General features: G+C 37.0%; 1 protein-coding gene across 1 annotated transcript in view; it reads right to left on the minus strand.

Moving 5' to 3' along the window:
- The window catches only part of LOC107698035 (probable phospholipid-transporting ATPase IF), a 54,473-nt gene extending 43,507 nt beyond the window's left edge, over positions 1 to 10,966 (minus strand). The window contains 1 exon segment of the mRNA XM_016498951.1: positions 10,710 to 10,966. Coding sequence (XP_016354437.1) covers positions 10,710 to 10,736 — 27 coding nt within the window. The 5' untranslated portion in view covers positions 10,737 to 10,966.
- Between the last annotated feature and the right edge of the window lie 1,294 nt (positions 10,967 to 12,260).

The raw sequence follows: 12,260 nt of genomic DNA on the forward strand, positions 1-12,260 counted from the left end.
AGGTTTTACCATTAAAATTAAAACATGGAAGAAATAGCGTATTGTGTGATTATTCTTTTAAACAAAAGTTGTAATAATTGTTGTAGTAGTATTATTTATAACACCACAGTAATATATTTCTGATCATTTCTTTAAGCTAGCCTGAACTTATATTTTGACGGGTTGTCATGAGGAACTTTTAAGTTTCTGTAGCCTATGTAAGTGTTTCCCATACATTGATTTATTTGTTGCGCCCACCACAATATCAAAACTGACCGCCAAAAATAGATTTTCCAAAACGCTTTGACTTCGTTGAATAAACATGAGCACTGCACGTTTCAAAATCACTGTATTTCTGAAGGAAACCGACTGTCTTCAGAAAATTTTGGATGTCATTTTCATTTCTTCTTGCATGTAATATCTCATAAAGCAGCTTTTGTGAGTGGAGCGCTGCTTTGTGTACAGCGTTACCGGGGAAACATCGATCTCTACCACTCCAACAGCGTCTCCTGCTGCCAGAGAATGAATTTGCATATATATGCCGCCACAAACGAGTGTCTGTGGGAAACACTGCAGTTTTACTCTAATTAAACTGTCAAATGCTCATGAAGTGACTCTCAAAGGGAGTCAGAGCAGTTCTGGAGATGTTGTTCATATATTATGTCCTCATGTAGTGAGAGGACAGAAGCTGAAATCACCACGAGCGTCGCACACTTCGTATGTGTAGAAAACAAAACCACACGTCTGTGCCATTTACATACACCGAGACACCCAGAACATGCAGGATTAATATTTAAATAGTATTTTTGAGGCTTAATATTTACAGATACTAGTCCATATCGCGACTCTATTTAAGTGTACTGACCTACTTTTGATTAATTCATCCAAACTTTGACAAATTCCGTGACATTCCGCATCATACAGTAAATTCCATTTATATGACTGGATTCCGCGATTCCGTCCACATTTTCTGCATCGCGGAAATCATAGATAATATTGAGGTGTTTTGCAACTTCAGTGTAATGTTAGAGGATTGTGATTTATTGCAAATTAAGCAACGTCTGCTGCTGCCTTACCTTTGAGAGACAACTTAATATTTTCAAAATTAAGTTATTTTATCGGACGAATCGATACCAATAATCATAAAAATGTTTAATATCGGCACCGATAATCATAAAAATGCTTAATATCGGCGCCGATAATCAGCCAGGCCGATAATCGGTCGACCCCTAGTATCCACGGTATAGCAAAATCCATATCATGGAACAACATAATACCGGTAGTCACGTTCATACCAGTATAGCGCCCACCCCTAAGCAGAAGGTTTATAGACTGCTCACTTTTTCAGCGGCCTTGGTCTCCAAAGTATTTTTCCTATTCATTTTTCTCATTTAAAAAAAAGTCTTTAGGAAAGAGTTCTAAGCCACAGAGCAAACCAACCAGCTACAAGGAGAAGCACAACATCACAAACTGTTATTTGAAAGAAAAAAGTACTTGAAACGTGGACAAAACCCCCCAAAGGTACACAACTGCGTACTTATTGGCTTTAACAAGGGAAAGAATCCCTTGAAGTCTTGTGAATGAAGATTTCAAATGCTGCAGAAATATAAAACTATTGATTAGGGAGGCATGATATTGGATTTTTGCTGATAATCGATATGCTGATATTTAACTAATTTTGGCCAATAGCCATTGCCGATACAGATATATTTCCTTCTGTTTGGAAACAACTCCAAGTCTCTCCTGTGCAGCGATTATAAACAAATAATTTTTAATTTCGGATTTTGTTAGAATAATATAAGTAAATAATAATTAATTTCTTTTTATAATGAGAGTACACTGAAAGCTTTGAAAATAACTATTAAAAAACTCAATCACTGCTTTTCTTTTTCAGACAGATGCAGTTGTAGATTTAACATTCATAGATAAAGCAACAGCAGAAGACCTGTACAAATTATTTAAAAAAACTTTTAGAGCTCCCTGTATTTAAGTTTTCATAATCCATTTGAAATGACACATGAATGAATAAATCTGTATATAAAATTATTTAATTTACAAGTGTCATGTTTATGATTTTTATATAAGCTATAGCTTCTGACCTTTAAAACAAAACGTGATTTTATGACACGTTATTGCTTTATTTATTCAGAAACACAACTATCTTCATGTTTTTCCGTGTATTTTACTTTCATTTTATTACAAACAGGCCTACAGCACCCCTAAATAAAAGGCTTACCGGACGGACATGAGGACCCGGGGAGGCTGCCGCCGCTAGTGCATTCTCAAATTAAATGCGGCGATCCAAAACAGTGAATCTAAATCACCATTCAGACAAAAGTTCATTTCATGAATGGCCACACCGCTGACGTGATCTTATGGCTAGCACATCTGAGTTGTTCGTCTCATTGCCAAGGCATATCGGCATAATTTTTCATATTAGGCCAATAGCGATATTTACATTTTAAGCCATTATTGGCCGATTCCGATAATGTTCCGATAATATCGTGCACCCCTACTATTAATTTAAAGATATATTACATTAAAATATTAAAATACATTAACATAGAAAAGAATGTCCACAATATTACTGTTTTTACTGTATCATCAAATAAATGCAGCCTTGGTGAGCATAAGATACTTCTTTCAAAAACATCAAAAAAACTTTATTCCAAACTTTTGACTGGTAGAAACAATATATTTCATATTTATTGTAAAATATGCGCAAGTAGATTGAAAGCAAAGGGAGACTGATTCCATGACGTCATTCGCAGTGATTCATGGCGCGGAAAGAGTTCTTTGGCTGTTAAACACAATTATATATAAAAAAAAAAGTTGAAATAATGCTGGTTGCCGGCTTTAACAAAAGCCTTTAACATCGATTATCAAGCCTGGAGACAGTAGGTCTGTCTGATTTATAAGTTATTATCAAAGGGGTCATGAACTGCCTTTTTAAAATTTTATACTGTTCTCTGAGGTCCACTTACAAGATTTTAACATCAAAAACATCATAATTTAGAAGTAACAGGCTCTTTTCTGTCCTTGTCAGAATGCTCTGTTTGGATCGGCGTGGCCCATTCTAGACTTGGAAGTAGTGCTGGGGGGGGGGTTCTCTTTTCACTGTTGCACTGTGGCGAGGACACAGCTGTATTGTGTTACAAAGCGTGAAAGTTCCAAAACTGAAGCTGTAGAACTAGTAGAACGTGATGACAGAAGAACTCGTCCACAATATCCACCGCCCGCTGCCATCAGCTCCCACGTCTCACACACAATTCAGCGCTAGATTTAGCAACTTTCAGATGCTTTTAGCGGCTTTTTTCCATAGAATATATATACTGACAAACCGAGATTCAGTTGGAAGATGTCGCCAGTGCTGCCCCGCGAGCACGAGGTCTGACTCTCCCGGCGCAGTGTCGTTCGTCTCTCTCTGCGTCTGTTCTGTGCAGTGAGCGGCAGAGAAGCATCGCTTTCAGCTGGCCGTACCACAGCCGACTCGTCAATAAATGAGTATAAAACAGCGTTTCCAAATCAAAGCATTTACATATTAAACTATCTGCAGGGGTTAAAACAAAAACAAAAAATCCTGAGCCGGAACTTTTTTTCCAGGGGCGGTGCGGGGCGGGTGGGTCCTTTCTTTAACATTTGAAAGGATACTATGGCAAAGTTATTGCTTTCCTTATTCAAACTGATTTTTTTTTTCATGAATATATGGTTTACCTGAAGAATGAAATCTATATCATACACTTGGAAAATTATGAGCTATATCACCGCTTATCGACACTAAGGGTGTGACAATACACTTAACTCACGAGATGAGTAGGGTTGGGTATCGTTTGTTTTTTTTTCGATACCGGTGCCAAATCTATACTTTTAAAACGGTTCTGGTGCCTAAACGGTGCCTGAGCTGATACTTATTAAAAAAATGTATAAATAAATAAAAATTCCCCCAAAAAATGATGGATTGGCCATTAGAATAGAAATAGAATAGAGAGTGCAAATGTTAGAGGGTCAAGTTTTTTAATTAAGAAAAAAAACAAGCAGATAAAATTAGAAGTAGCATTAGAATAGAGAGTGCTAGAGTTAGCGGGTCAAATGAAGATGAAAGAGATGTGTTTTCAGCCGTTTCTTGAAAATATTAAGGACTCAGCTGCTTGGATTGAGCTGGGCAGGTCATTACCACCAGGAGGGAACTTTACACAGAGTGCGTGTGATCGCGAAATCGAAAGTGAAAGTAAACAGCGCAAACAGCGTAAACGGGAGTGAAACACATGTTGCGGGAGCAGGCAGCAATGGTCAGAGATTCAGCGGGAGTGGGATTAAGAAAACAGCCGAATCCCGGACATTTTGGGAAATTAAGAAATCCCGGCTGGACGCATTTTTGTTGGTCCAAAAACAGGACATGTCTGGGGAAAAGAGGACGTATGGTCACCCTAATTTATTGCTAATCGATGTATTCTTTTTAAAGTAGCATATAGAACATATTTTCTGCCTCATTCAGTACCCAATCCTAGAGATGAGACAAAATAAAGATACTTGGTTCACCAGAACAAGACAATATTTTAATACTATTTATAAGAAATTTTCAATGACAAAATTTTTGTCTTTTAATTACAAAAAGTAAAACAATGCAGTTGTATTTTGAAATATTTTAACTAATCTAGGCCTGTAACTAATTATTATTTTGGTAATCAAGTAATCTACTGATTATTTTGACAACTGAGTAATCTGATATTTTTAGTAACACAAACAGACCTAAGTGAAAACCAGGCTTTAGTATGACTATTTATAAATAAACTAACGATGAGGCAATAATAACTGACTCAAATAAAATATCAAAACCAAGTAATTACATGGTTTTATTAGGACTGGACAATAATTCAATATCAATATGTATCGCGATATAATTCTTTTCAATAACGGTGATATGATTTTTAAACACATTTCCGATATTTCGATATACATTACCAGTGTTTCCCATGCATTGATTTATTTGTGATACGTATTGACTTTGCTGGTAATACACAGCCCTATACAGCAGTGACACAAGATAAAAACACTTGTTACTTGTGAGTTGCGACATTACTATCGGATCCCTTTTCAATCTCTCTGCAAGTCCTGCTTCAAAATGCGTCTTGTTTGTAAACGAATCCACAGTAAAATGAGGCGAACAAACGACCAGGTTCTTACTGACGTGATCTGGAACTTTATTAAAAATAAATTTCATCCACTCTTTCCTAATGTTAGGATCAGAAGCGAGGCAATGCAAAGACTGCACAGTGTCTTGTTATCCTCGGAGTCACCTTTATCCTTTGGTTGCCAGGTAAACCTGAGTTTGACTCTCTCGTTATTTATCTACTACATGCGCAAATGGAAACAGGTGTTGATCTTCTTCTGCAGAGGCAGTCTTTTGTTGCGCTGCTATGATGTCATAATGTGACACACTCCAAAACGAGTCGTTCTGGCAGCCTGCCTTCAATATAAGCTGTTTTTAGACTAACAAGACAATTTTGAGTTTTGAAACTTACAGGATGCTTTTATAGTGCAATGACCTCGTATATGTCAAAAGATCAAGGCAAATTTGATTTCTCACTTCAATCTCCATATGGAGAAAATGTTTTTTTTGTTTTAAGACCCGACTGTTGCTTTCCATTTTGCTGCTGTTAGATGCAATGCAGACCCATTATTATGACACAGAGCAGATGTCCCGCCTGTTTACATTTACATACCTACTTTGTTTGCACTGATACCTCACCAGACAAGCACTCTGACCAGTGCATTTGACCATCGACTCGTGTGGCCACTAGCGCTCTACACAGAACATGAGCACGAGCATTACAGCTATTAATAAAATATAATACCAACTGAACAGCCAGATCTACTTAAAATACATTCACTGGAATAAATATCACATAGAAAATGTATACTATGCATGAAATATACATATATATTAAATATAAATGTATTGACTTCTTATGAGTTATGCGATTGTGAGCTGGAAGCAGCTGGTATGGCAGCAGATGAGCTTGTGTAAGATGACGTTGGCAGCAGAAAAGCAAACAGAGTGCAGATCACATTAGGCTTTAGTGCTCTGCCCTGACTCTAAGCCCTGCCATAACAAGAAACTTCCCATGACTCACTGGAAAATGAAGAAACATAAGCAGCCTTGTGTAAATTAGGGTGGATGAAGGAAGGAATAAAACGTTGAGAGTAGGGATGTCAACGATTAATCGATGATCGGTTAATTGTCGATAAGAGATGAAATCGATTAAAGCTATCGATGGTCGATTAAGTCGTTTAATTCATTAATTTAGTGCATTAAAATAGAAACAACACAAAGTTCTTCAACATGGAAAGCAATAGAAATGTAGCAACTAAGTCATTTCCCCAGATAATTCTTTCATATCGGGCTCTGCGCTTTGCAGGGCTGCGGGACACAGGACAGATAGGCTATTCATTCCTACAACTTGTTAATTCGTTCCTACGACTTGTTAATTTGTGGCCACTGTCCATGTTTCATTAATTTTGTTCCTTAACCCATGATTGAACTAAAATGAGGGAACAAATTAATAAATCGAACGAATTCTTAATTCATGGACATGAACTCTTTCATTTCCCTTAGATGCGAAAACAGTGATAAAAAGTGAATGACAATAAAACAAACCTGCGAAATTAGAGGGTTAGACGGTGAGGATTTAGGAAAAGAAACAATGCCTAAATATTATTGAATTTGTGGAAATTCGGGGTTTTTTTTTTTTTAGTAACTTTTGCACATCCTGTCATGCCGGGCTGCATAGACGCATTTTGCAGCATTAAGGTTAACGATTAATCGATTAATTGATCGTTAATTTAAACGACGATCGATCATGGAAATGATCGAACACTGACATCCCTAGCTGAGAGAGAAGATCCTTTAATGTGCATCCTTTCATGCATGTCTTCAACTCAGTGTATTTCTGTATAAACTTGCCCACTCAATGCAATACAACAACAGCTAGATTATTTTCCAGTTCTGGAGAAAAGAGTGGTTGTGCAAAACTCACAACAGCAATGCTAGGATGTTGTGGGTGGTTTGTAGGTTGTTGTTTACAGGCCCAAATCGATAGAGCCCACCTCAAACATCTATGACATACTGGTCTCTAGATTTGACTCTATTCCCACTTTTCAGTAAGTATATGTACCTGTAAACACAGCTTTGTCTCTATAGCTTAAGATCATCTACCTGCCATTACTTATGCACTATATTCTCAACCATGTAGTGAATGAATTATATAAGGTTATTTTGTCATTCATAATCAGAGTCTGATAGCCGCTCCCCCTTTACTACATAATTAAAGCTGCGACAGTTGAGTGCATGAAGTGTCCAACATTCCACACTTCGTTTTTCCGGTTATTTAAGTGCATCATCTGGGTGTTTAAAGTGCACTTTTTCTTTTTGGAATTTTCAGTGTAAACGCACTACTCGCACTGTTTATACTACACAATGTTATAGAATAGTGCATAAGTACACGATTTGGGACGCACCTATACTTTTCTGTTCATCATCTCAATAAATGAATCAGCATTACAAACACAAGATCTCAGGCCAGACAAGTGAATACACAGATTTGTAACATGAATCTGAAATGGAGATTCATAAATATAAATCTGCAAACAATGCATAAAGCCCATGTGCTGATCCCTGTGATCATAAAAAAAGTGTCAGGGCACAATAAACAATTGAAAGAATTTTGTCCAAAAACGTAAATTTGCTAAAAATGTGCTCATCCTCAGGCCATCCAAGATGTTGATGTTGTTTGTTTCTTCATCAGATTTGGAGAAATGTAGCATTGCATCAGTGTCTCAGCAATGGATGCTCTGCAGTGAATGGGTGCCGTCAGAATGAGAGTCCAAACAGCTGATAAAAACATCACAATAACCCACACCACTCCAGTCCATCGATTAACATCCTGAGAAGCAAAAAGCTGCGTGTTTGTAAGAAACAAATTCATCATATATTCATCATTCAAACCTTTAAACAATTGCTTCTGGCCAAAATAATGCTTCCTCCAGTGAAAAAGTCCATCTCCTGCTGTCCTTCACATCAAAATCCACCCACATATTTGTTTAAAGCTGTTTTGGCTTGTAAACGGTGCTTGATCTGTGCAGATTTCTCTCCTGATTCAAATTGTTTCCGGCTAAAATATGAGTCCAAAATCCATAATAACACTTCCTCCAGTGAAAAAGTCCATCTCCTGCTGTCCTTCACATCAAAATCCACCCACATATTTGTTTAAAGCTGTTTTGGCTTGTAAACAGTGCTTGATCTTTGCATATTTCTCTCCCGATTCAGATGAGATTACCTTTTCACTGGAGGAAACATTATTATGAATTATTAACTCGTATTTTAGCTGGAAGCAAAATTTAAAAGTTAAAAACGTCTTGATGGATTTGTTTCTTACAAACACGCAGCTTTTGGCTTCACTAGACATTAACTGATGGACTGGAGTGGTGTGGATTACTTGTGGATTATTGTGATGTTTTTATCAGCTGTTTGGACTCTCATTCTGACGGCACCCATTCACTGCAGAGCATCCATTGCTGAGACACTGATGCAATGCTACATTTCTCCAAATCTGAAGAAGAAACAAACTCATGTACATCTTGGATGGCATGAGATTTTATTTTTTTTTGTGAACTATACCTTTAATGACCTTTTTTAATAAATTTGGTTGTATTGATTGCTGCCAAGAAAGCATAGATATTAAATGTACATGTATTTTGGGGTGAACTATCCCATATAGGATGAATCTGCTTGCCTTGGCACTCCAGGGATGATTTTAGGATGTGCAATAACTGGGGATGCTCCGATCCGCCTTTTTCGCCTCCGATACCGATTCCGATACCTAGGGTTCGGTATTGGCCGATACCGATACCAGTGAAGTTTTTTTCCCTGTAAAATGTTACACATTGCTATTTGTATTATTATAAAATCCATTCCTTAAAAACATTCATGAATGTATTTATATATAAATATATACTATAAAATGAAAATACATTTCTTTTAAATGTATAGCATATTTTTTAATAAGGCAACAACATAGAGAGAGGAACTGAATCCACAGGGTTGGTAGTGAAAAAGTGATCATAACACCTGAACTATAATATGAACAACAGACTTAAAAAAAAAAAAAAGAGAAAGAAACTCTGACTGGATGATTGTTTGACAGGAACAATTACAAAACTATCAAATGAGGGAAGTTCTGAAAGCAATTTCAGCTTTGCAGGAACACTCCACTGTTACAAAATACACCGATTACTCAGCACAAGCCCAGTTACACAGACGGGGGAAAAACAACACCTGAACGATGTGAAAAACAGAGATGTGGTTCTTTACCACCCACTCTTTCCATCTCCACTATTTACAGTCAAACACAAGTTTGCAGCCACAGGGTAGCAGTGTCAGAAATGAGACCAGATCTAAACACACTTCCTGTGAAGTCAAGCCAACAGCATTAGCGCTAGCACAACCTTTAGACGAACAAACAAGATAAGATATATTAGCCGTTTACTTTTTATATCCAAATCTTATCTAGTCTTCTAATATTATCTGTAAATCAAAATAAGGAAATATTACAGTGTACATACCATAATTAAACCATTAGCTTCAACTGAGCTTCAAAAAAGCTTATATTAGATAGTTTTCGATACACTGGGGTGTAGATGCGCATTAGTCTATAATTCAATTACATTTTTAAAAATCATTAGTTATCCACCTAAATAACTCAAAACCATCACATATGGCTAATGTAAAACTTTCTTGCAACATAACTGTTCAATTACACAACAGATGTTACATTGTATTCTTCTACATTGGGCTTTAACTGTTACTGTACTGAATAAAAACCAGCTTCATTAAAAGTGTAAAGTACCTATATATATATATATATATATACAGTGGGTATGGAAAGTTCTTGACTACAATTAACAACAAATACAAAAATCCAATTAACAACAAAAGAGTGCCTGTACATAATGTTCAAGAAATCTTAACATAATAAATGCTTGCTTTAACACATTTTAAATCATATACGGAGGCGATATTGTTGTTTCATTCAAAACTTAATTATATTAGAAAACAAACACAGATATTTGACAGCTACACATTAGGCCTAATAATATATCATATGACAGATGAACAACAGATTAATTCACTACAGGGAAATTCTGCCTGCATATTTAGATATTTAAAGCAGTTTGTCATTTTTTGGTTTATGTTTGTATTAAGTCAACAAGTCAGATTAAAGTCCACGAGTGAAGTTACCGTCAAACTCTCTGCAATGCTATTAAAGCGCGTCGCTTGTGACAGCTGTTGCAGAAACGCATTACACAACTGTCAGAAAGCAAACTAAACAAATAAACGAATCAACAGACTATATAAACAAAAACAACCCGCAATCACGAGGAGCCGCGCGCGCTTCCCTCCAAAAAGACTTTTAAAAAGAAAACCGTTAAATTAACTCTTTATTCGCGCCCTCGATAACGTCATCTAACGTTACACAAATAAAACAGATGACATATTACAATACATAAATGGTTTAATTCAAGCGAAACGCTGACCTGTGCCTTTATTAAATTCACTTTAATTCGTTGCTTAAATGATTTAATTAGCCAGACCTTCCTCGCTAGTCTTACTAATGAGACTTACCAGAACAGCAAAGCAATGAAGCTGAGGAAAGAGTTTAAACGGCTCGTACCAGCTGCTGTCGGATCCAGCGGATCATCCTGCCTGAGCTAGCGCAGTGAGCTAGCCCGCTCCAGCGACACAGATCCCCGCAGCAGCAACACAACCGCTTCCCCGGCGCGTCCTCCTCTCCGCATTACAGGGCAAACGAGCGAGCACCGCGCACGCAAAGCCCCCGGCCCATTCTGCTGCTCGAACCCAATGCGGCGAAGTGGAAACACAAGCACACACACCGACTGCGCTTCACGGAGACGACTTCTGACTGACAACATCCCGGAAGTGACGTCACCGCGGCCGGGAGCATCACACCCGCCACAGGCATTCCTCGCTGTGCTGATGCGTTAACCAGTGGTGTGATGTAATTGGGGAGAATCTGTACTTGAGTTTTAATATTTCTGTCAACTTTCACCTTACGAAAATTAACCATGGTTTTATAACAAACTCAAAAGTGTAGTAACCTTTATTTTTTTTTGGCGTATTGATTACCATTTGTGTAACTACAGTTTTACTACAAATACTACACATTTACTACAAATACCATGGTTAAACTATGGTTAGCATAGAAAAAGCATGGTACATTTGTGCTTAACATTTATTTGTAGTAAAACCATGGTTAATTTTCGTAAGGGCATTTCCTAGATTAAAATGGAAACTTTTACTCCGATACATTTCCCCGAAGTTGAAGCATATTCGTTACTTACTACAAAATAAAGTCAGAAAAACACAGACAGCATGAAAACAGGTTTGAGGAAGCTAGCGCTTGCAAGTTAAAACTTTTTTTTTTTTTTAATAATGCTTCATTGTCAACAAATAGCATGCACAATACCACATCCCATAGTATAACATGAAAACATTTCACATGCATCATAAACAAGTTAAGACTCCTACAAAACGACTTTGCACATGTGCAAACATGCTTGCACAACCGCGAACTATTTCATTTTCCACTGCGGTGTGTGATATTATACAGTATATCATCTGCGATAATATGGTAAATGTTGTTTTAACGATGTGCGCGATCTGACATTATCGAGTAAATCACAAAAAACAAACAAAAACACAAAGAGTGCAGGCATACACCACATGACTTAGTCTATTAAAACGCATTTAGAATGATCACAATTCAAGGCATTCTAAATTGTAGACAGCAAAAATGCCTCTTTATGTCTTTTATATTTATATAATTTAAGATAGTTAATCTACATCACACGAAGAGTGCCGTGTTTTTCTCCCGAAAGAATCAGCCGTTTGAATGAATCGGTTGAATCTCAATGACTCACTCATTAACAGTGACTTGCTGCCACCTACTGGCGGCTTTAATTTCACATTTCAACAATTTTTCATGTTTTAAATCATTTCATATATCAGTATTAAACGTTTTGTTTAAAACAAAGCATTATTTATGCATTTGTAACTGCACGATAAATGCATCCGAGTCCCCTCTGAGCTGCATTAAACTGTGTAAATGAATCTAAATATCACTTCAGATGCAGATGACAGAAATGTTTTCTTATGTTGGAATGAAATAGACTAAGTACCGGATGAAGTGGCTCTTATGCTAACC

The sequence above is a fragment of the Sinocyclocheilus anshuiensis genome, unplaced genomic scaffold (assembly GCF_001515605.1).
Source record: "Sinocyclocheilus anshuiensis isolate Anshui unplaced genomic scaffold, SAMN03320099.WGS_v1.1 scaffold1501, whole genome shotgun sequence".
NCBI lineage: Eukaryota > Metazoa > Chordata > Actinopteri > Cypriniformes > Cyprinidae > Sinocyclocheilus > Sinocyclocheilus anshuiensis.